The sequence below is a fragment of the Pimephales promelas genome, chromosome 18 (genome assembly GCF_988280905.1).
Source record: "Pimephales promelas chromosome 18, fPimPro1.hap1.1, whole genome shotgun sequence".
NCBI lineage: Eukaryota > Metazoa > Chordata > Actinopteri > Cypriniformes > Leuciscidae > Pimephales > Pimephales promelas.
Genome location: NC_142786.1, coordinates 26849685 through 26875952, shown reverse-complemented (window position 1 = coordinate 26875952; position 26268 = coordinate 26849685). Strand labels below are relative to the sequence as shown.

General features: G+C 41.6%; 1 protein-coding gene across 6 annotated transcripts in view; it reads left to right on the top strand.

The window, feature by feature from the left end:
* The window catches only part of runx1t1 (RUNX1 partner transcriptional co-repressor 1), a 137166-nt gene that overhangs the window by 89346 nt on the left and 21552 nt on the right, over positions 1–26268 (top strand). For 4 of the 6 annotated variants that reach the window (XM_089123278.1, XM_089123279.1, XM_089123277.1 and 1 more), the window contains 3 exons: positions 19646–19783; positions 22368–22609; positions 25120–25209. In XM_089123278.1, coding sequence (XP_088979404.1) covers positions 19646–19783; positions 22368–22609; positions 25120–25209 — 470 coding nt within the window. Of the gene's footprint in view, positions 1–676; positions 717–7301; positions 7677–19645; positions 19784–22367; positions 22610–25119; positions 25210–26268 lie in introns of those variants that run through there. The other 2 variants (XM_089123280.1, XM_039680858.2) reach the window with 2 other exon arrangements.

Genomic DNA, 26268 nt, shown 5'->3' with positions numbered 1-26268 from the left:
TTTTTTTGGGGGGGGGAGGTGATCCATCCCTTTACAATTAGGCTGGTTTTAGGTTCACTTGACCCGATGGAACACAGTTTATCAAACAATTATGAAATGAAAGTACAGTACGACTGCTTAAATAACTAATAGACAAAGATTACCTCCCAAATCTTCTAGTCAGTTCTTAGACAACTATTCAAACAATCGTGATCCGTTCCTATTTTTAATCCAGTATCCAGATATATCCTGGGGTGATTCGCCACCATCACTGTGCACAGCATGGAAGCGTGAAAGACAGCGCTCGTCACTGACAAGGGGGTCCTTCTGGACGCAGCCTCCCCGAGCACTTATTGCCAAAGAGATGATTTGTCATGCACGGCCTCAGGCTATTGCTTTTAATGACAGTGTAAATGGAAAAGTCGGCGGCTGATTAGAGAGCGTGCACACTCACAGCATGCTTATTCAGATCTCACTTTTGGCTCCCGTCTGGTGCTCCCTGTCGCTCCGCGCCAAACACGATTCTCTTAAAAGGCCCCTTGCATCAGCTGAGCGCTGGAGGCGCCTGAATGTGTGTGTGTTTGTGTTCGTATGTGTGTGCGCGCACAAAATGGATTAATGCTATAAACAGAAAGTTGGATTTATATGCGATTGGCACCACGTTTTTCTTTTACACAGGATTTGGAGCCTGAAGAGGAGGAGAGAAAGGAGAATGCCTTTATTCAAAACAACTGTTTGTGAGTAATTAACATATGAAAGGAAGCTTACAGTCTGGCAAATCCCTGCACTTGTTTTCAATTATTTATCCACATTCTGGGTGGGGGGAAGGGGGTGACGGAGGTGGGTGTCGATCGTGAAGGGAGGGTGGCGGGTTATCTGGAACCATGAAAAGGAAAGTGATTTTTTTTTTCTTCTAACACAACCAGAGGGCCTCTGGGAATATGCTATCACACATGATGAGATGAAAATGGAGTTAAGCCAAAGAGTGGATTATGGGAGTCGATGAAGAGTGGACAGTAAAACGGATTCAGATCGGACTTGAAGTCCAGATCTACACGATTATTGGATACAGCATTGATCTGACGGAATCGGATGGCACAGAGCAGAAGATAAAGAGAGGAGGACTGGATGGAAGAAAGTTTTCACAGGCATTTGTCAGGGTGGGGCCTTTCTGTGTGTTCAAAGATACCACAGGCTGGAGATTGATGGAAAGGGCTGCGGGCCAGGACTATATCAGCCCCGAGCAGGACCAGTCTGACCAGACGTGGCAGAGGAAACCAGAGGGAGGAGGAGATCAGGCAACCCTGTAAGAGACCAGAGAGAGAGGGAAGATTGAGAGCGGAGCTCAGAGCGATTGAACAGACGTAGAGTCACTGTGCCAGATGCCACAAACTATAGAAGAAGTGAGAGAGGACTGAAACAGGAGGAGATGGTCTGTGCAGCGGCACATCCAGAATCATCACAGTATCGTGTTTTAATGTGCAGATTTGATTCACTCTCGCACGCTGTGCTTGTTCGCCAATAATCACTAGCTTTATTTATGATAGGCTGTGGAATAATGTTATAATCAGATCGTCTCATTCATGGATAATCCAGGCTGTAATGTTATACGTTATGCAGAGCAACATAACTTTACAGATTGATGGTGCAAACCAATGCACAATATTTCAGCAGAACGGAACATTTGTGGTAGAAATGTTGCATTTGTAGTAGAAGCATGTAGCTCGAGGCTATAGAGTTCGATTAACTCCCGCTGTCCTCATTCTCGCAGATCTTACTTTTTCAAAGACGTCTGCCTCTGTGCATTGCGTTCATTTCAGACTCTGACTTTGGAGTGCTTGACAGTGTTATTGATCTGCTCTCTGCATCTTGATCTCTTGAGTTTCTGCAGAAGATGAAATGACGGGATTGTTTGAGTTGTTTTTGTCGTTGTTTTTTTCTAAAACACTTTTAATAGCACACACGGTAGTTGTCTTGATGTGGAAATGTGTTCACTACCCACAATTCACGGATCACATTCACGTGTCTGTGTTTACTGCCCTACTATTATGCATTTTTTGGCTGTGCGGGGCTCCAGACTGAAAAATGACTTCAGGTCATGGATTACTTTGCCAAAGGACCCCATTTGCCAAATACCAGAATCACTGGAAATGTAGGCTATATTAATGAAATAAGTATAAATAACGTAAAAGATATACACAAAATTAGAGATCTGCAATACTATTTAAAAGGTCAAAATATTCTGTAGATTTGGTAGGAAATATTACAATAAGAAAAAAAAATGACTGTAAATTGAGCAAAAGAAAAGCAAATTATTTGCAATTCTTTTTTCAGGTGGTGTCCCTGGCTTTTCTTGGCTGATAGAGGAATGTAAACCCTGAACTGAGTGTAGCAGTTGTTTAGCCCCCTCTTTCCTTCAATGCTTCTCCTCTCCAGTCTCAGACTTCATGCCATCTGTGGGTTTGATTTAGTAGCTAAGAGGCTTTCTGTGCAATGGACAAGTGATGTTAATAGCACACATATGCCAGAGGACTGATTTAGTTTTACGGCTGTGACATGATACTGTTTTGATTCAAGCGAGGTCGAGCATTACTCATCCACTGCTGCGCTGATCACCATATATTTTAATAATAGCTACGAGTTTCTCTGTATCTGTTTCTTTCTCTTTTTTTCTCTTTGTAATAGTGGCGGTGACTTTATTTAGCATGTACTACACACACAAAAGCCCCTCTGCAGGTTGACAGGCTGCTCACCTCACAACATATCTTGCAGTGCCCGTTGTCATGGCAACTGCAGCTGGCTGCTGGCGGTAATATGTGGTCGGAGGTGTGCTGAAGTGGAGCAGTGCTGACCAGAGGGATGCTCGGGGTCTGCCCGGGACACCCCGGGTCAGTGTGCCTCAGAAACACAGCGCTATCTGTTCTCACCTCGCTGGGGCTAGTGAATATTTCATGAGGATGCTGGAGAGTGTTTTATCATAATCTGTGAGTATAGAGTGTGGGCATATATGAAATCCATACCTCAGCCCCTTTTCAAGGGAAAGACTGGAGTTTGAGGAAATTCTGACAAGTTTCAGGGACTTGTTCGATTTTTGTGGGAATCGGTTTGGTAGCCATTCATTTGCCTGATGGGTGTTCCTCAAGAAGGGCAAGAGTGCGGCATTTAGCGGCAGCTTGTTGATGCCCCAGCCGTGGCTTGCGGAAGCCTGATAGTGGGACCAACCTCTCGATCAGGACAGTGGAGGTCAGGTCATGAGCTCGCCTGCCCTCAGGGCTTCCGACTCTAATTACCTGAGGAGCAAAACATCCCGGCCTGCCGGTGGGAGAAGAATGTGTGAACGTAGGATATCGGGGCCGTGCAGTCCAGCAGCAGCGACATCCTGCCCGGGAAGGCCGGGCGGGCCCTGTCCGTCCTGGTTCCTGACAGTAGGCTATCTCTGCCGGGCCCGTGGTTCCTTCCATTCTAAAGGCCATTGTGTGGAAAAGGGCTGGGCCAGGAATGACTGGTTCCTGTTGGGCTCGATCTCTCACTCAGGCAGCTCCGGTCCCACTGACAGATTCCTCTTGTTTTGTTTTGCTCTCTCTCTTTTTGTGTTAGTCACTCATAAGGATACTGAAAGTAACATCAGAACTGAAGAGGCTGCATGTTGCTGTTTCCATTACATAATCTAAACATAAGCTGGGACAGCTGGTATCCTCACTTTCGAAAAAGTTGACAAAAACGTTCTAAAGCAGAAACATCTTTTTTTCTTTCTCTTCAGCGTTTGCTGGTGAATCTGTCAGTGCGCATCTGGACTCGCCTCTGAAAACCGAACGGCGCGTGATCAGGATTTAGAAACGAGACGTAGGTGTTTTTGTTTGTTACCTTAATGCAGAACCAGACACAATGAATCAGTCGCACTGTATGTGTTGGTGAGTGTGTGTATCTGTGAAAATGTAATTTTTGAAGTATGTATTAATAGCACCACCTAGTGTGCAAACACTAAAGGATGAGCCATGTAGGCACTTCCCTTTCGCTCTTATTATACAGACAAAAGAATTTTAATTCATCGCCTAATGAAACATGGCCTGTTTTCCGCGATGAGAAAGAGCGACTCGGCTGTCAGACGGTTGCCTGGGCTGAGAGCAGAGTCTGGCTCGGGTCTGAATGAGGGGGCAGATTTTTTTACTGACGACATGCTTTTCATGAATCAGCACAACTGCCTGTTTTGCTTTCTAGTGTGAGCCTCACATTCAGATGATACTTGCACACATTATAAAGACCGGAGAGCGGGATTATTCTGCCGTCACAGGGGGCGAGGAGGGAGGGTCTCTTTGGAGCTGGTGACAGTTGTTCGACTTGATTGGCGTGCACTGTGTGCCACAGTCATGCTGAAAAGGTGGAGTGGGAAAATCATGAATAGCTGTGGAACACAGATCTGGCCCCGGCCCTCAGCCACAGCTTGCTCTGGGACTCAGGGACAGCAGAACGGACAGATGGCTCAGGACTGGACACGCACACACACAAACACACACACACACATGATTGCTCTGGCTTTTTCTCTTATTTTTCATGCAGACCCTCAACACTAAGGTGGCTAAGAAAGCTATGGTGCCTTCATTCACACAAGATAGATACAGAAACCAGATGATGCACAGAAATACTGTATAATTTTTTTAATGAAAATCCATTTTGCTGGAAACCGAAACTAAAAATAATGTTTTGGTAATTACATTTGGGTAACTGAACTCTGTGTGTTGCTCTTTATGGGATTGCTACTCCATTCATAATAAGTGTGAATTGACAGCACAAGATCAACAGAGGCATTTCCTACCTGTTTGAGTTTTCATAGTTGTAGATCTGCATGAGATGAAACGCAAGCATTCCTATCACGCAGTTTCTATATGATGTTAGCCAAGTACTTTTTTTATTCTTGTATTAAGGAGCCCTTCATGTGGTTTCTGCCTGTCTGTTGTGGCTGGGAAACATTTACACTGTGATTCGTACCCTCTGTCGTGACCTTTGGGCTTTCCTCTGAGAGACAACATCATACTGGCTGATCTAATGATCGCCTTTCTTTTCCACAGTTCCTCCCTTCCTCTGCTTTCTCTTTTTCTGTCTCATTGCAACCTCTCCAGCTCAGCCACCCTGCGTATGAACAGATCATAAGAGAGCTCTAATGACTTCCAGCTGTGTGGAAGATAAAGTCCTTTGGGTTGAGTCGAGATGTAGACTATAAGAAAAAGAAGCTAATTTGGGCCTTTTTTTTCAGCATCAGCAGACCGCTAAAAACATGTTCCCCCTATGTAACCTGGCCTGCAGCACAGGTCAAGGGTCTCAACACTGCATATGTGCAACTCCTTTCCACTTTCCCTGTTGGGACCTTCCCAGGATAAGACCCTGGTGTAGAGGTATCTGTATGCTCACTGGCTTTTTAAGAAGCTCTTAAGCCAGTCACAAAAAAAAAAAAAAAAACCTGGCGCTATTGGTTGGAGCACGAAAGAAGTGGAATCCCTTCAGCTCACAGTTTCCTCATTTCGCATTGTCTCGTTCCTGCTCTTTCAGTCTGTTAATGCAGCCAACTCTTAAAGCAGGCCTTTATCAAGCTGGGCTGGAAATATATTCTCTTCCTACCGGCTCTGAAAGGGCTGTCAGATTGGTTTAAGGGGAGGGAGGGGATGGAAGGGACCCACAGAAAAGCCTGAATATTTAGTTTGCTATGTTGCCTCTCAATAAAATCATAGATGTAGCGGATATTGAGAAATGTACTCATTCGGAGGCTAGGGGAATTGATGAATCTGGCTTTGTGCTGAGTCGACATGAAGGTGTGTAAGTGCTGACAAAAAGGAAGTCGAAAGGACATTTTCTCACACACCTCAATGAAGGATATAAATGCAGCAGTATTGTTTTTCACCTCATTGTAGGTGATCATCCAAGAATTGTTCGATTGTGTTTGCATTTTCTGAAAGAGCTGGTGTAGGCGCCAATCATGAAGTTTGAATGCGCTTCTGTCAGTATAGCAGTAATTGTTGCAAAATTGACCTTTTATGATTACTGCACTGTATTTTACTTTATTGCTGCAGGAAATAAGGAATTCTGGCTTTGTTGGAGATTTGGTAATGTTCGCAATTTACAAGTGAATGCAAACGCTGGCAATTAAAACAAATCAACATTGTTTGACGCTATTCCAGTAAGAATTTTCAGAAAAGTCATTCTCTGTTTTTGATGGTGATTTGAACATTTAAGGTAAAATTATCCATACTGTAGGAGACAGACAGTTGGCGAATCTCGCTGCTATTGGGATTGAAACGTTTCTTCGCCAGTGCTGTTTATGTCAAAGTCACAATCTGTCCAACCCCAATAGTGGAGAGACAGGTTGGAGGTGCAAAAAGAGTAGATCCGCCACTAAACGTGCAAGAAGAACAAATCTGTCTCATCCTTTCTCTCTCTCCCTCTCCTGAGTGTTTCCTCCACATGGAGCTCATCTGCTGTTTAAGGCGGCTGGGAGAAATGCCTTCAAGCTGACAGGGGCTGAAAGCCCAGACATATGTTAATCACATGCAGTGATGGCAGTCTGGGAGGGGAGAGAGAGAAACGGCAAATCTGAGAAAGAGAGCAGAAAAAGAACGTGTGCGAGGGGTGGGGGGAGAGGGGGAAGAGCGCCACTCTAGAGACTTAAAACACAGCAGTAGAGGTAGATGCATGCCTTTGTTTGGACTCTCCAAATTGATTTTTCTTGGTTCTAATGAGGTTGTTCCTGCCGCTGCTTGCAACAAAAAAAAAAAAAAAGGTGGATGGGGCTGATTGATGCAGGCAGTATGCTGGTATTTAAGCATCAACACAGTACATTTTTAGACGGAGGAATCAGAAGGTTGATAAGTGAATCCGATTATCTGGACTTCACAAACATGAGCTGTTCACCCCAGATCTATATTTTTCATCTGATTACGAATGTAGTAGTAAAGTATGAAGTGAATCTGGTTAAGCAGAAGCAGATGTAAAAAAAAAAAAAAAACCTCAGATTGGCCAGTTGACCAGAAGAGGGTTGTTTTTGCAAGACTGCACTTAATTCAGAGCATATGAGAGGGCAGATTCACAGCACAAGTCAATCTTTCTGTCTTTCTTTTGTATTTCTATCTATCTGTCTATCTGTCTATCTATCTATCTATCTATCTATCTATCTATCTATCTATCTATCTATCTATCTATCTATCTATCTATCTATCTATCTATCTATCTATCTATCTATCTATCTACTCTGCGCCCCCCCCCCGCTCTCTCATACGCGTGCTGTGTTTTGTGTGGCTGCCGCACATCAGTTGGGGAGGGGTCAGCGGAGGAGGCGCGTGTGCTCGCATTTGCGTGTGCTCTAGCTGTCATTGTCTCAGTCTGCGGGCTCAGGGAGCGAGCGTGTGCAGGATAGCGCGAGGCCCCAGCGGCCACACGTGCCCTTGTTAGTGCAGGGCATCCCTGGAAGCAGAGCAGAACGAGAGGCAGGTCTCCATCTGTCCCTCTAAGGCTCTGAAAGCAGGAGGACAGGCTGCTCCACTCTCCCGTTTGGACCTGGTGTACCGGCCTTGGGGTCCCGTGCCAACCACCGTGCCCCTCGCAGAGCGCAGAAAGACGCAAAGAGACTTTGGTTACAGGGAACCTGGTAGAAATAGAAAAACATACCCTGGATTATTTGATGAGATTGTCTCCATCATCTATGATGCCAGGTGAGATTGGGAAGCTTTGTTTTTAATGTCGGTGGGAAATTGTGCATGTGCATTTTTGAATGTAAAATGTCAAATTAATTTAGTACAATATGGAATTAGGCTATGCTGTTATTGCCTTTTTGAATGGATGTGGAAGAAACAACCTTATTCAATTGATGCTGGGTTTTTTCTATTTTTTTGTTACAACTAATACATTTATTGATTGAGGTTTTTGAGAAAGAGTTATTTTTTTTTTTTACATGCAGTTGATGCCTTTTTTGATTAGCTTAGATTCATTTTGTCTGCTTGTGCAAGGGGATGTTGGTAAACAATAAACATAAGAAGATAGAGGGGGTATAACACAAGACTCAATAATACGTTGTTGTTTTTTTTTCCTACTTGCCTGTTCAGGTCAGTAGTTCAAGTTTTCGGAGCGTAATGTTTTTAATTTACCAATCCTGTAAAATAACAGGAATTTTGTGCTTTTTAGAACCCCTTTTCAGTAAGTCATTCCCTATGCTAGCCTTATAACTTTACCTTGGTCACTGATTTAAATCAACACAATTTCATTTATCACTGAAAATCAAGCGTCTATGTTCTCAACACATGAAATCTGAAATACAAGCCCAAGAAATGCAAGATGTAGATCCAATACAGCAATGGCCTGACGGTACATCAACTGGCCTTAATGTCTGTCACATCCTTATTTTTGAGCCCTGTTCAGAAAGAACAGAGATCTGCTAGTGCAGGAGCATGAAAGTGAAGAAAGCAGACTGAACGAAAGAAAATGAGAGAGGAGAGTTGCAGAGGGCAGCTGGCGTGCTGTGTGTATGCAGGCTGCAGGGAGATCGCAGTGCTGCTCTTCACAGATGGTGTTGTGAGACAAGCTCTGTTGGCACTGCTGCTCTCCTGTGTGCCATGGCCACTACCTCTCTGCCAGCCAACCCGTCTGTTGCCCACCTCTCTGACTCCCCCTCTCCATCTACCCAGCCTCCACTTCTCTTTCTGTTTGTGTTGAAACTTTCAAGTGTAACATTGGCTGCTGTGTATTTGGCTCAGTTCAACTGTGGAACGGTATAAATGGAGCGAAATTATTTCTTTATAAGTGTCTCTTTCGTGTTGTTGCAGCGCTTAACTTGTTTGTTAACATTGGTTTATGTGTACAGTGTGTGCCTGTGTAGAATTGTTCTGGGAAGCTCTGGAGGAAGCAGCTGTAAGCATGCGCGTGTGCCAGGTCAGGGACACTTGAGCAGAACTGACACTGGGTTATTTCGGACACCCATCTGCACTGGAGCTACCGTTCCTCCAGGCTGCCGCCACGGACAATCTGTTCACTCGCTGGCAGAGTGCCAAACACAGTGCCGTCCATCTGTGGCAGGGACTGAAGCTCTCAGTGCTGAGCAGAGCTTGGCTCCTTCCTCTCTGCTTGTAGTTTTATAGCTTTTTTGTTAGGGAGAGTGTTTGCGTACAGTTTGTTTATAACGCATGTTCTCAGTTCGCAAGAATAGCCTATGCTACTTTAATTAGATAATAGAGGTCACTCTATTGGGTAATACAGAAACATGACTCATTCCTGTATTTTTGCAGCTTTTTTCTTACCTACAGGGTTTACGTACAGTATACGTTTAACATTTCTTAGTTTTCACTTCAAGTTATGCTACTCCAACAAGGAGCAGTTTTCGTATTATGTTTTCAATGGATTTTCATTGGGAAGTATAGAAACCAGGCTTAGCATCTGTAGTTTTGTGGCTTTTTTTTGTGCACAAAAGTGTCATGCAATATTTTTTTTACAATACTTTCATAGTTTAATATTTTGCTTGTGGGTTAATCTTGTAATCAGTAAGGCCATGTGTCCACTGAAGCGTTTTAGCCAGCCGAAAACTCCAGTCTTGGCTCTCTACTGAAAATGCCTAGCTATGGGTGCTTGAGAGCATTTGGCAGTGCAGCATTTTGTTTTACTTGTTATGATATGGAATATCCGTGAAATTGTTACTACAGTAGTATCTCATATCACACATATTTTGTTTCGGTGGTGATTTCTATATTAAAATGTTGATACAATGTAATGTATTTTGTCTAGCTCTTATTTTAAATTATTTTGTTTGGTTATTATGCTTGTTGTTGTCATCTGTTGGTCGGTGTGGTATTAGTCCCGCCTCTCCTCCACTGTGATTGGACAGCACTGCGTTTTACCCAAAGTTGAAAATTCTTCAACTCTCGGCGACCAGTAAAAAACGGCAGGAGCTTAAGCGTTAAAAAAAAAAAAACACTCAGCATCTTGTTTACGCTCATGGTGTTTAAAAAAATGTGGCGCTCCCATTGAAAATAATTGGAAAAATACACCAGCAACGTGAAAAAAAAAACGCTTTGGTGGACACAGGGCTTAAGTGCCTGTATTTTTCATCTATTCTTTTGTAAGCCAGGGTGTTTTTAACGATATATGTGTAACACTTTCTCTGTTTGACATATATTGATGGTGGTGTATTATGGTACTCAAAAAAGCTGAATGGAAAGTCTCTTCTTGTAGATTTTTTTGATAGAGACAGTGTTTGTCAGTTTTTTTGTCAGTACTTTGTTATTTTACTTGCATTATGTTGCTGTTGAGGTAGAGAAGGTTGTTCTCTTATGTAATATGAAAACAAGTAGCATATATCTTCTCTTCCTCCAGCTTTGTTACTGTTTTGTTAGAGACACTGTTTTCGGTACATGTTTCCCATGCAATTTCCCGATTCTTTTTTTTTTTTTTCATTATGGCAACAAGGCTTTTGACTGAAGTTTGAGCATAAAAGACAGCCTCTCTAGAGTGTATTTAGTCATTAAGAAGCCACTCAGTGATGGCAGCCAATCGGTTCAGGGCCAGTCATTGCCTGGAGCTACGCCTCAGTTCCTTGTACTGAAAGCCATTAGCAAACTGTGGCCAGAGCCACAATCATGCGCACACACACAGAGAAAAGCGCTCAGGGTGGAAGTGCCCTGACGTTAGGTCATACTCCACCATCTCCTGCGTCTCCTGCCTGCCAGATGTGACTCGAACCATTTTTAAGGTCTCGTGGAGGGAAAGAAGAGGAGAAGGAGGAAGGGAGGGAGAGATCGAGAAGGAGACAGTTTGTGTGTGCGTGCGTGTGTGCAGTAATTGGGTGGGGGTGGGGGGTGGTTGTTTTCTGAATCTGTTTCTACTTAGTAAATCTCCATCCAGGACTGCGTTTCATAAATTGTCGACATATTTTTCTGCACAGCGGACTTAACTCACTCTAATTTTGAACACATGGCTTCTGTCATGTGATATTTTCAAAACACTTGCAGACAGAGGTCCCAGCAGAAATAAACCGTCATTCTGCCGCCAGGGTCTTTCTTTTTTCTCGCAATCTCCTTCCCCCCCCGCCTCCTCCTCTGTGCCTTTCAGTTATTCTTTTATCACGTAGCTGTGTTTTCAGTTAGCGAGAGCAATATATTATTAGCTCACATTTTTGAGTGTAGTAAAATTGCGTTTTGTTAATGTAAAACATGAGCCTCTTTATTATCTGTCGAAAATTGATTTGGCATCCACCGCCGTGGGCTCGACTCGTCCTAGCATCAGAGACTTGCCACGCTTTTTGTTGCCAAGCGTGGAGAGACGTCCGTTCATAGCTCCCACAGCCAGTGAGAATAAGTGGCTGAAATGAATAAAGTGAATAAGTGGATAAAGGCCCACAATTTGCAGGTTTGAGTGGTACTGAGGGCAATGAGCAGAGTGCAGAGGTAATTGCACTCTGTTTGAACTGCAGGAGAGGATGGGAGCTGTATACGGATATGGATGAAGCATCTGACGTGTGTTTCTTAGCATTTTGAAAACTTCCAGGGAACCTCATGAAGTTCTATGGGCTCTTTCAATCTAGACTTCTGTTAGGTTGTCAGTAGTTGCATGTTGTTGATTGTTACGGGTTAATCGGTGGCCAATCTTTTGTGGAGATATTCATTGTGTTATTTAATGGCAGCGTACTATTTAAATTGCAAGAAAAGATTTGGCACTTATATGACCAGTCAAAGCTTTGAATCCATTTTATGTTTCTCGAGATCTTTTAAAAACACTTTTAATCTAAAAGCTTATGCTTCAATGTTTGAAGTTAGTTTTTTTTAAATAAATACATTTACATTTATGAATTTACATATCATTTTTCTTTACAAAACTAAACATTTTATTTCATTGTTTTATAAAAAGTGTCATTTCATAGATTTGATTACTGATTCTAAAAATGTGTCCAAACTTTGTCAAAGAAATCAGGTGATATCTGCTAGATGATATCAAATGAAAAGCAAATGAAATCTTTAATTTTCTTCTCAAAATTAATAAAACCTTAATAGTCTTCTAGAGATCTAAAGATCTCAACAATTTCTCAAACTCAGATTCGCCAAAATACCAAAGACTGTGATGAAAAATCTGATCTAATAATCTAATCACAGAATCTGATGATACATTTTTGGCTTCAAATGGAAAGCTTTTTCATCACTGAGCACAGTTTGAGACATTCTTGAGATTTCTTCTGAATCTCTAGGATTATTAAGGTTTTGTCTTTTGATAAAAAGTTAAGAGCTCAAGTCTAAACAATCTTCAGGTTACACAAAAACCCTCAAAAACAAAATGATGATAAGGCTGGCTAGTTTCTGGAACAGACACAAGTGGAAAGTACCACTTCTGTTAATCTGCCAAGCAGGGACAGTTATAATCTCAAAACAGACAAATCCCAGTCAAAATACAATATAAATATCTATCTATCACAAGTTTTGAATCGTCTACTTTTTCTGGCCATGTGTCCATTCTGTTTATGTGATGTTGTTTTCACCAAACAAACTTTTTTTCAATGACAGAGTGTTGCTTGTGTGGACCAAGCGCAAATCCCTTGAGGATGTGTGTGACTTTAACCTACACGCTGCTAATGAGGGACACAGTGAAAAACACAGCAGTGTTGGTGGATAGCCAGTTAAAGCCATGTGTCTAGGTGCTGAGCCATATTGCGTGTGCCATCTTTCTGTTTCTCTCTCTTTCTCCCCACTTTTCAGCTGGCATCCGATCATGCCAGGAAGCTGAGTGAGTCATTGACTTGAGAGTTGGACGGGCTTCATACTAGCGTTTGAGAGCACTAATCTCAGTATGAAAGGCCTTTTATTGAAAAATGCTCTAATTCTGCCTCTCTAGATAAGAAGGCAGTAAATAATTATTTACTGTTTGTTCAAAAGATGCCGAAAACTGCAGTTGTAATTGCAAAACCTCCATTGTTTCCATTTCAATTATGATTGTCTGTTTGTAGATGAGGCACGAGAGGAGATTACAAGTGTTTTTTTTTTTTATGCGACTTCCCCTGTGAGGTCTTACACTCTCACAGCCTTTAAGGATTTATCCTTTTCCTCATTTTTTTTTAAAGTCTGGCAACAAGATGCCACACAAATCTCTGTGATTTCAACGTGTGCGCAACAGCAACCGTGAATCACTTTTATTGTTCCTCTACACTTGTTTTCTTCCTCTGCGCTTCATGCCAACGGGGCCTTATTTCAACAGATGGTTAAAACAGACGTTAAGATAAATCCATTTTGAAGAAGAGGACGAAAAGGAAAAAAAGAGTGACTTCCAATATAAACGCTGCATCTGTTTTATTGGTCAGTCCTTTTTTTTTTTCCTTTGACGCAAGACCATATTTTGAAATGGATCAGCAGATGGCTCCCGGCCCTCGCTATTTACTGCAGAAATGCTCCAGGAACACTAACAGTGCCCACTCGTCAGTGTCCACTTAAGCCAGCACGACTGGCATCAAAGTGGGTAGATATAGTGTGAAATCACTTTCTTTTAAAGGTCACTGCCATCGGTAACTGATGATGGCATTTATGGTGCGTTTAAGAGGAGGAATGATTCATATGTCTGTTGTAATCCAGAAATAACATCTCGGTTGGGTGTGCTGAGGAATGAGCCCGACGGAAGAGTACGATCTCTTTAAATATCGGAGTGCATAGGTTGCCGTGCGCTGCGGTTGGTGGTTGGGTGGGTTGGTAACTCTTGAGTGAGCACAGACTGATGCAGGTCCCTTCAGCGCGCGTCATTTGATGGGATGGAATGGAACGTTGGCACACCACCTGGCGCCGGCCAAGTGGGGCTCATGAAAACAACTGCGCCTGGGGAGAAGCCTTGAAAAGTGAGGGCTCGGGGAGAGAGGGAATGAGACGGAGAGGAAGAGGTAGATCCAAAGGGACAGGCTTTGTTGCAGGGAGAATGAGCGGAATAAGTGATGGGAATGAGTTCCAAGAGGGTGGGGGCATCCATACATCTTCCCTGTCAAGCTGGCAGGGTTTGATGGGCCACGCTCTGTGCGCTGTTCCATCTGGCGGAGATGATTGCATGGTGCATCGGCGTGCACAAGTTCATAATGTATTCATACCGACGCACAACACGCTCTCCCAGTTCACCCTCGGCCTCGGATACCTGAGACGGCGTCTGAATTACAATTATCCAAAGAGCCGATGTTCTCTCTCTCTCTCGTTCTCACCATCTTTAATGCACGGTGGCTCTAAAGCGCAGCAGCTGGTTGTAATGCCACCTTCGTCATCTCCTTTCAAGACGCTATCTGTCCCACGAGACGTCTCCTGTGAAAGGTGCTCTCTATCTTTGCTTCCCTCACCTTGTGAACCTGATCTGATGAGCACGAGGCCACTAAAAGCAGCCGTCTTGTCAGCATTAGTATGCGGCCGATTGGCTTCCTGTGGCTTTTGCACGTCATGCCTCACATTACTGGTTCTAGCTTTTCTCAGAGGAGAAAAAACAATTTTCAAATCGGGAGAAATCCTCCCTGAACTTTCTGCAAACACAACTGTGGTGATTTTTTTTTTGCATTGCTGCAGGCACTACAGAAATATAAGGCTGAATCATCACAGCAGATTAGGTTTCTCAAAGCTTCTAAACTAAGTCGCTAAGTGAATAAGCAAGTTTAGCTGGCATGTGGGAGGATGGATGTAGTTTAAGCTTTGCAGTTTTCACAATGACAAAGAAGTGGAGATGCGGGGATGTGATTATAATTTTAAATTCATTACGTGGGGAGGTCTGCTTCAAAAAACATTTCTTATATGCAACAAGAAAATTAATGAGATTATTCGGTACACGGATAGCTGTTTTTCCCACCCTGAAATGAGCCAAACATTACCACTTGTGCAGTGAGTGATGTAAGAGACATGTAAGTCGAGCTCTGTGTGTAAAGAATATTATTTTTCTCCGATTGTTCTGGCCATGTTATCAGAAGAAAGGATACAGGGTGCATTATGAAAAGAGCAGATCAGATTGATGGATAAAAGAAGACTGATGTTGATTGATAGAATCCAAAAGGACAGGTTTTAAATTAGCTTGAAGCTTATAATATTTTAAACCAGAACTGTGCTTTTTGTATTTCTGCGTAATCTCATGTGTAGCTTGTATAATATCCATGAAACTGAGTTGTTTTTGACAGTGTGTAAACCATAATTCTGTGTTTACAGAACACCCCAGTAGTGTCACTTGTTCAGGCATAGAAGACTGTAGAAATAGACATAGACTGTAGAATTAGTGATATAAGCAGAAAGATATAAGGAGAGTGGCTTGGAGAGCCAGTCACGTCCTAGCAAGAAATTCACTGCCACTGTCGGGTCATGAAAAATGACCAGGCGTGGAGTGAAGATGAGCGAGTCTGTGCTTTCTAATGCTCAGTTTGGTGTGCCGTTTAATGGCGATCCATATTACTCGAGAGCTCTTTTGAAAAGCAATAAAAGACCTTGGCGAACAGGAAAATGGAAAGCACTTCATCCTCCTTCCTGGGAGCCACATTAAATCTCTTGCTGCATCAATATCTGTGGTGGCCCGCCTAATATTCATCTGTGCCGTTCGTCTGCCAATTTCCCGTTTTGAAAAGCCAGGTAACTGCCAAACAAATGCACTCTGTGCGTTAACTCTGCGCAGATTAACTTTATGAAATCAAGGCAGGATGGATGTGCACTCTGGTATGTTTTTGAGCCTGTTTAAAATGCAAAATTGCTTCTTTTCCTCTCCAAGAGGGAACTCATTTGAATTGAGTTATGCATCTCTTCTTTTTTTTTCCCACCGCATATTTGCGCAGTCAACCACTTTTAGGTGGGATTAATGCTTTAGGTGGTACAATGCACTTTGCTTTGACTAATAGGAGATCAAATATGCATATATAACCTGCATTCCATATTATGTACTGTATGTAACACCTAGATTTTATTCCCACACTCTTAGTCTAATGGAAATAGTGTGATTAAAATATCTGAATATGCTTTTTTCCTTGGGTTTTTACAGTCATTGATTGTACTTGATGTGGAATTCATCCATCCTGCCAGTATAAAAGTGAGATGTATTATGGTGTTTATACACGGGGTGACGCATACTATAGGAAGTGCAATGCTTTTAAGTTGTCTGATGTGTAATATTTCAGCAGAAAATAGTGAAGGAAATAGGAAACTTAATGGATATGTTGTGCTGACTAAATGGACAACGTTCCACATTTACACCACTTTTTCATATTTCTTCTTCCTTCCTGTGTCTTCCACGGGGTCAGAATCTTAGCTTGCATGTCGGCATGCTTGTGAACATGCACATAAAAGTGTAACAGATTACTGCCTGTTCTATTCTGTACCTCCTATCATCCATTTCTTTTGGACAGGTAAGGAGAGAGGATGAGGTTTAGACGTACAGTATCAGGGTTGTTTCTCTTTTCCCGATTCCCAATCCAATCCCAACTTTGACCCAGATGTTAATCCTCAATTACACATGTAGATCCACAAGCTGCTTTTTAGGTTGCCCTGGGCTGCTTCTAAGACCAAAAGCCTTTCCCATAGACCTTATCATGTCTTGGACAATTAATATATATTTTTTCCCGATTTCATATATTTTCCAATTATAATAATCTGACAGGCATATTGGTTTAGAATTACTTTCGCACTAGAGCTTGGGCTATTTTATTCATTTCAGACTTGTACGGCGGCTCTCATAAATTATAGTGCCTGGACTTGTCACGTTGTTAACATTTCAAGGTAATAACTAACCCCATACTGAGATTTTAATGTTGAATCAAACCACTTTGCTTTGCCTCGTCCCTTTCACCGACTCAAGAATCTTTCGTTTCTATCATTGTGTTTTTAATGAATATCATAGGCTGAATGCAGAGTTGCCTTATTAGAAATAATAATGTTTCATTACCAGCATTGGTTTTTTTTTTAAGTAGTCTGTCCATCATCCCTTCATTTTTTATATTATTTTCTTTTTCTTTATTTTTTGACAACACAGATACAGAACTGTTTATCAGCACAGATGTAGGCATGGAATAAAGACCCCTGCTTATTATTCTGTCATAAAAGGTTAGCTCCGACTGGGATAGATGGATCGGTCCCTGTGTAATGTATAATGCTTGAGCTTTTTTTTTTTTTTTAGCACAAGTGACATATGAATTTGGGAAAGGATTGAGAGTGCATGGGGAGCTAGTATGGGGCCGATTAAGCCTGACACATATGTTTAGGTTCTGTTGGACACATACAGCCATAGAGTTGCCTATGGAATGGGAGCCGTTCGTAGCTGAAATTCCCACCCTTTTTATCTCTTCTGCTTTCCTGGTCAGACTATGGTTGTCTAAGTGGACCCACCTTTCTTTTTAGATTATTCTGCAATGTGTACATAGCCCTAAGACAATAGCCCAAATCTAGCTTTGAGTCATCTTTATAAGGGATGTATAGGCGTTATTAACAGGCTGTATTTAATTAGTATTCTTCTGTGGAGTAAGACGTGCTGAAAAGATAGCGGTTAGAGAAAGAGAATTAGAAAGACAGGAGCCCCTGCTGTTATCAGAGTCTAGGGGACACACAGGACAGTTGTAATCAGGAAAGTCAGGCTACACGTCCCAGACGTAGGGCGGCTGCTCGCCCTGACACATAATGTTCCCACAGCTGGTACAACGCGTGCGTACATGTCTGTCTATATGTAAGAAAGAGAGAGTGTGAGGGTTCTGATAGGTCAGTACAGATGCTGATATTGTAAAACAACTAAAATGAGAGTGAATTTACTATCATAAGTCTGATAGATAAGCAGAATTTTAAGGTTCAGCAACTAAAGGACACTGTGACCGCATCTTTAATCATGACCTTCTGAAGTAAACGCTATCTAGATGTCATGTTATGTGCGGTCATATCTAGGGTTTTGAAGGGTTTTTTTTAACGACAAAAAAAAAGCATGCTCACGTGGCACGTGCCCTAAAAACCATCAGTGTCACTGCTCATAGCTTTTATTTATATATTTTCAGTTTTCATTTTAATTAAGTTTACGTTTTAGTCATTTTGTTTTGTGCTTTTGTCATTTTTATTTGAGTTTTGGTTGTAATCATTTCAGCACCTATAATACATTTAATATTATATTTCAGCTTTATTTTAATGAATGAATACTATTTTTTTTTAATTGTTTTTCATTAGTTAACAATAGCACCATTGACGCTTTAAGCAATTATAGAGAAGTAGGCAGGACACAGATGAGTAGCATCTTACAGACCTCTCCATCTCTACTATTGACCTCTTTTTCAAGAGATGTAGATAAGTCTCTTTAGATATTACCCATAATCAGCTTTCTATTTACTAATTATTTAGCTTTTTAAAGACCTGTAGTAATATGAGGGGCTTTCTCGCCAGGATATTATAGGAATTAAGTTATAGGAACTAGCCACTAGGGCCGGTGTTACTATATATTTAATGCATAAATCATGTTTGCTTGTTCCCTTCAAAGTTACATTGGATATCCTAAGCTTAAAGGTTTAGAAGTCGCTTGACTTCGCCGTTGGTACATCTAACACTGTTTTCCATGTTCGTGAAGTAAATAAGACTATAAACTGTGTTTTTTTTTTTTGTTTGTTTGTTTTTTTTAAACGCACACTTACGTCACTGGTAGTTCCTATTGTGCTGGGTTAGACCCTACTCTTAAAGGGTTAGTTCACCCCAAAATGAATATTCTGTCAGTCACCCTCATGTTGATCCAACCCAAGACTTTCGTTCTTCTTCAGAACACAAATTAAGATATTTTTTATTAAATCTGAGAGCTGGATCACTCCTATATAGGCTTCTTAATGGATCGAAACTGGCCGGCCCAGTGTGTTCTTGTTTTTCGAAGATGAACCTGGTTGGATCAACATGAGAGTGAGTAATTACTGAGAATTTTCATTTTGGGGTGAAATAACCCTTACAGTAGAAGCTAATTTAGTCCCCCCAAAAAAGAGTAAAAGCTGTTCCCATTTCCAGTGCGAACACACCAAAAAGTGAATACTTCCACAAATAGTTATAGGAACTATGAAAAAGTTCCTCCGGTGTCAAAGCTCCTAATAAAATGTATATTTTAAAGGAGCTATGAGCATTCTCGGAGCTGTGGGTTGTTCAAATTCTTAAAGACATGAATGATACTGCAAATGATGCGGTTTATTGAGGAATGCTATTGTTTTTCTAAGCAGTCAGATTTTTTATTTTTGTATGTCTTGGCAACTAACTGACACAAAATAAATTGAAGTTGAACCACCTAGCAATGATCTAGAAACCACTCTCAAACCACATAGCAACACATGATAACACCTGTGCATTGTGACTGTGAGTTAAATATACAGTGCACAATTGACTTATTTTTTTTTTTATTCTTAACCATAGTCGAGTTTTTAATCTAGAAGAACAGGGTACTTTTGACATTAGATGTCTGTTGAAGATGCTGGAGATCTCTGTGGGTTTCCTCCAGATTTCTGAAACGTTTTAATGAGAATATTGCCGGTGTCTTTGATCATTAGGGAAATGGGGATGACAGCTGGAATTTGACTGGTGTTACTATCTATGAACTCTCTAAAGGCGTGTATCGTGTATGTAGCTATGTGTGTATATCTTCCAGGAGCTCAGGTGCTGTGGAGAGGCAGCTGTTGGGATATCACTGAGGTCTCACAAGAACTGTTCCACTTTTTCTTTTGCAGATCGTACTGAGAAGCGGTCCACCATGCCCGACTCACCTGCTGATGTGAAAACACAGTCCAGGTTAACTCCGCCCACCATGCCTCCTCCCCCCACCACACAGGGAGCTCCCAGGACCAGCTCCTTCACCCCAACTGCATGTGAGTACTTCTACAAAAGGGCTGATTCCAGAATCGCATACTCTCTTGAGGACTGTAGGTACTTATTTTGAACAATTACTTCACGACCATGCGTGTAGAATGAATGTTATTTGGAAGTCCTACGTACATTCGCCATGTTGTCATTATCATGTGACCTACCAGCGCCAATTACGTCACTTCACTACCATTCATGAAACCTCCCGTGACCTCATGGGAAAGTAAAATGTCCATCGTATACTATGCACCCTTCAGATTCTCACTGGAAAAAGTAGGTCATCAGGGTACGTTTTGCCCACTCTTTTTGTACTGTGAATTCAGACATACTACTTTTGTCACATACTGTTTTTTGCCTACTATATAGACCTTATGTAGCCCCGCCCCTTTTCAGCCCTGCGCTCGTTGTCTTTTGACTTCCGGTCTGTATTTTCACAGCGATCTTGCATAGGTATGAATGAACTGCTCGTAAAAAAAAATTCCCAGTCGACATTTGTCAATGCTTATGATAAACATTACAATGCTCGTGATAACTTTTGTTAACTCTACAATAAGTAAATCCACTTCACCAGCTAATTACTCCTCGACAGCGATGCCATAGAAATATACAGAGCGACCGCAAAAACGAAAGTTCAAAGACAATATTCTAAAGATGATGGCGCCCACGTTTCTTCGGTGCATAAGGTCTATATAGTAGGGAAGTATGTGATTTTGGATGTTTGGCCTATACATCAACACCACAACAGAAAACCAATGTGTCTGAATGCCACATAAGTATAAAATATTCACAAATATTTTCATAGCAAACCTTTTATACTGAATACAATTCTGTTCTTTCTTGAAAAGTATTCATACGTAAATATGCACACTTTTGGGCGGCAGTGGCTCAGTGGTTCATGTAGATTGTCTACAAACCGAAAGGTTGGTGGTTCAATCCCCGGTTCCACACAACCAAGAGTCGAGGTGCCCATGAGCAAGACACCTAACCCCAGCTGCTCCCGACGAGCTGGATGGCGCCTTGCATGGCTGACATTGCCGTCAGTGTGTGAATGAGTGTATGAATGGGTGAATGTGAGGCAAAAATGTAAAGCGCTTTGGTGGCCATTGGGTTTATGAGAGCGCAATATAAATGCAGCCCATTAAATAAATCCCCAGCATTCAAACTATTTTAACCAAGTCAGCCCATTGCAGTACAGTTTTTTTTTTTTTGCATTTGGTTTATGGAGAGGGCGTTTATAGAGATGCATTACGTTATTTTGAAATAATTATATTTGGACTTCCATTTTCATCTTCCAGCATTTTCCAGTTTGCGATATGTCAGACAAGTTGGTTTAAAGGAGATGCTCTTAAGGAGAAGCTGGGTTTGTGTCCAATGGAGAGAAGTACGGGAGTCATATGCATATGTAGAATCTTGATCTCTGCTTTGGGTGCATAAATTAGTTGACAGCACTGCTTTTACAGTTAGACCATTTGCAACTAGTTGATTGAACATAATGTATTCTAATCAAAATGTTGAGTGTGAGGTCTGCATGAGCTCTGAAATATTATTGTTTAAACGCAACTCCTTCCTAATGCTCACTGTTACATAAAAGTTCAAATAAAAAAGTTACAATACAAAACAAATGCAGAAACAAGAACACAGAATTAAGATTTCAAAAGCAAAGTGGTAAAATTATACAAGGCTTTAAGGCCAACTTGTTGACTAGCCATTCATATCATCTTTTAAAGAATATGTAGTTTTGCACTGCCCTTATTACAGCCGAACATGAGTTCCCCTCGTCCTCTGACCTGCAGATTTTTGCATCTGCCCGCTGGCTGGTGCCACAAAGAGCATCACACATGGCAGCTCAGGGGAGCGCTGGAGTGGCTCACTATCAAAGCCGTCCGTGCCGCAGCCTCCCAGCACCATGTCAGTGTAATTGAGCAGTGGTGTGCCGTCAACAGCAGTAACACATTCCTCTCTCTGATGTTACATCCCTAAAAACAGATCAGTTGGACTCTGCAATTAGCGCTTATGAAAAAAAAGAGACAAAAAGCAAGCCGGGGTCTGAAGCAATCCGGATCCTTTTTAAAGGCAGACTCTAATTATACATTCTGAAGGTTTAACAAAGCAAGCGCTTTGATTTCCCCTCCATGTAATTGTTACCAGATGCAGCTCAAGTATCTCGTTTCTGTTCTGTTGGAAGGAGGCCAGGCAAACGAGGCTATCACGCAGCCTAATCTCATTAGAGAGACGTTGATTCCAAGCTGCATCCCTCCGCCGCGTATGTTTCTCATCGTGGTACGGGGGGCTCTCGACCACATGTCTTCTCCTCCTCTGGACTTAATATGTCTGATGTATGGAACGCACTGCTTCCTTCTCAAAGCTGCCGTGGCTGATTCAAAACAAATGTTCCACTGTCGCAAGAGCCTCATTCAAGCACCGTCAGTCACAGGCGTTCATACGGAAATGTCATTTTTGACAAAGGATGCTCTTGCAGCTTCTTTCTGAGGAATGTTTTGGGTCTAGATCATTCAATACACTCGGGTTCAAAATAAATGCCAACGATCTTTTTGTGGCATGTAGAAATAATATATTTCTGTTTTCCAGTAACGAATGGCACCAGTCACTCTCCCACTGCACTGAACGGAGCCCCATCTCCACCCAATGGCTTCAGCAATGGGCCTTCATCGTCATCTTCGTCCTCACTGGCCAATCAACAGCTGCCGCCGGCCTGTGGCGCAAGGCAGCTCAGCAAGCTCAAACGCTTCCTCACGACACTGCAGCAGTTCGGCAATGACATCTCACCTGAGATAGGAGAACGAGTGCGTACGCTGGTGTTAGGACTTGTGGTAAGTCTGAAATCACTAGTCGGTGGCTTAAGTCGGCATGAAATTACAATTCACCCAATCTATTGCGTAAATGCATGTTATTGATCTTATTGTGAGATACATCCATGAATATGTTTTTTCATTTTTAACCAAAAAATTAAATCTGATCAGATGAATGCCAATCATGTATTTGGGGTGTATTTTGCTTAAACTCTGCCCCTGCAAGCTCATGTTCATCTGCCTCTGTTTATTACTTTATGATCTCAAATTCCAACTATTTATGAATTGAACAGTGCCCTAAGTAAATTTTTTTTCAATAAGCCATTACACATGGATGTACGTCACAATAAAAGAAAAGATCTGCCACTTCTTCCGTTTCATCGTGACTTTAATGATGATTTTCAACAGTGTATTGTGTATATTGTAGGGCTGGGTATTGACACAAATTTCACAATTCGATTCGATTTCGATTCACAAGCTTGCAATTCGATTTGATTTCGATTCGATTCAGTATTGATTATTTTTGGAAATCAAATCACTTAACGAATGCTGTAAACTATGGGAGTCTAGTTGTAGCCTACTAGGCTTCATTAGCCTAATATGAAGGTAATTATTAACTTTTGTAGCTATACAAACACTTAAATGCACTTTTATTTATTTTTATAATAATAAGATTATATGAAATATAAACATTTAAATGGTGGCTGTCATAAAAAACTTGCTAGATGTATTCAAATATGCATTAAATATTGAAGAACATTAAGATTATAATGCATATGTAATATGGTGTATATATTTAGCAAAATGCTCCTCTCTAGAGTTATTTTTTCTAGCTGACTAACGAGTTTATGTTGGTTTTCTGAGGTAAATATGACGATGCATGACATTGATTACAAGCTGTTTAACTGACGTCTTTCCGCGGTTGAAACGCTGATTGAGTGAATCAATGTGATTTCGATAAGCTGTACTCTATCTTTTAATACACTTTCAGATGCGCATTCATGTTTTTTTGCACTGTAACTGGTATTATTAATCCAGAAGAGAGATCAGCGCTGCTACTTCTCTTGAGCTGCGCCAGAGCGATCTCACGCCACAGCGCCAAAACGTTATTTATGTTTTTGAATTTCTAAAGAAAATTGACGTAATTTGAAAATTGAGACTTTGTTTCATATCAATAGTAACAAAGCACAAAGATTATTGTGGATGCGCGCAGCCGCGATACAATGTTCCATTCATTCAAATGAAACAGGATGACTAATCGATTCTTGAGATTTAAGAATCGATATCGGTTCGTAAAAATGAGAATCGATTAATATCGAGAAATCGATATTTATTACCCGGCCCTAGTATATTGTGACAAAAAGTTACTAGTGATAGTTGTGTCTCCTGAAAAGTTTGAGGACAGTCGAAAATGATTTGTTTTATCACCAAAAAGGTTATGTCACCAAGTAGGAAATAAAGGCTTGTCCAACAGAGATAAATCAAATGGTTGCCAAGGATAGCAACATAACTGTGAAGAAAAAAAGATCCACTTGACTAGTGCACCATAAGCTGTGCCACAGCATTTCTTTTCATTAATATGTAGTTATGGACTAAACAATGGTGAAATAGCTGCCTGTTCTAGAGGAGGGCTGCTCTAATTAGCCATTCCAAAGGAAAGCTCTTTTTTTTTTCGGCGGGCATTTGTTTATTTTTCGCTGTGTCTACACGCAGAGGCTTCCTTGTGTCCCCTTGGCTTCCATGGCTCTTTTTAATTCGCTCCCCACTCTGCCTTATTGAAAAGAGTGACACACTTAATTAGCGCCGCCGATGCTGGAGAAAAGCTCAGGAGGCTTTCTGGCTGTCAAAACAGGCCGCTGCAATCTGGCCGAACAGATGTAAGCTTAATGTAACAAAATTCAGGTCTGGGAAAAGAGGAAAAAAAAAAGCCTGTGTATTTTTCTCAAATGTATGACTCCCCGCTCTGCTTCCCATCTTTCCTTCCGCTAGCTCTCTTGGAAATAACGTCTCGAAAATTGAAAATGCTCTCCTATCAGTCTGTTAAAAGATGATAGAGCAGAGAGCAGAAGCGATAGAAATTAGTAATTTCTCTATTTTTTATATATATATATATATATATTTATTTTTTTTACACTGCCAAGTTTAACAGGGGTAAGATATATGTCAGTTTGGTAGGGAACAAGACACGTTTTTTTTTAAAGCTGCATATCTTCTGTGTGTGTTATGATGTTTAAGCCATGTTTTATCAAGCTACGTGGCGTAATACTGCATCTGTAGTTGTGTTTGCCCATGTATTTGTGTGTTTGTTGATGCAATGATGATGCGGTCAGCGCGTGCACATGTAAAAGCCACCAGATCAAACTTCCCCATATGAGGCCTTTGACCACAGCCATCCATATGCCTCCCATTACAGTCTTCAAATCATTCAATCTTCAGCAGGATATAGTTTTGCCTCCAATAAGTAATATTATCACATAATGTTTTCCACATGTATTCATGCGTGCACCGTCTTTTTTCCTCTCTCCCTGCAGAACTCCACTCTAACCATTGAGGAATTCCACTCCAAACTGCAAGAAGCGACCAACTTCCCACTCCGACCTTTTGTCATCCCGTTTCTGAAGGTATTGCACAAGCAAGCAATCTGGAAAGCATTTAAACAACTGAGGCACAGATGTACATATTTCTCCCTGCTCTTGATTTTTTTTTTTTTTTTTTTTGTCATCCCTCACTTTTAAATGGCCTGAATGGATACATGGTTTCCTCATGAGCAAAGAGGCATCAGGTTTCTTGGTCACTGGGACCTATTTTTTAATTTCTCTTTGGAAATACATGATGTGAACCCACATTACTCAGTGTAACAGCACCATACGGGACCGTCCCACAGCACAATGTCTCTATTTATTCATACGTCTCGATGGACTCCCTTGTCCGACCGTCGCTTTTCTCACACGCTGACTTGAGTTTCGTACCATTTCCACAATAAGACGATCTGTTGTCCGGGAGAATATCGACCTTTGCCCTCTCTGCCGCCCATTTGTCACTACGCCCCTCATTTCATTACAGCCAAATGTGTCTCTGGGCCTGTTTATGTTGGCCGTTCAAATAAACACTCTGTATATTATTCTTTCGACTAAGGGAAGTATTTGAATTACACATGACACATTTTTGTATCGCATTATCATGTTCGAGATTAAAGTGATTGTAGCCTGCGGAGCGAATGTATAATTCGTTAATGTATGACATATGTAGCAAATAGACATCAGCGCTTGATAGAGATTAAATTCTCATGAGCTTTGATCCATATGGTGACTGCTGTATCCATCCACCCTCAATCGTTCGCCATTCGTTTTCATCCGCTAGTAAGTGACAGCTATTACGCACCCGTTCCCCTCCCTCTTTGTCTAACCTTCACCCCCTCCCCCTGTGCCTCCCATCTTTCTCTCATGCTCTGCTTTACTCCGTCTTCCTTTCCATAAAAATACAATAAGCGACCGGTGGAGATGCATCAAATCTGTGTTGTTTACTCCATTAGATGATGATGGAAAGGGGTCCGTCGCTTTCACGCGTCCTCCGTTCTCGCGGCGTGCGGTTCGAAGGCATTTCATCTTGTCCACTGGCCGGCTCTGTCATGCAGAAATTGGTCCCATTAGGGGTCGCGCCGGTCGCTGACGGATGCAGAG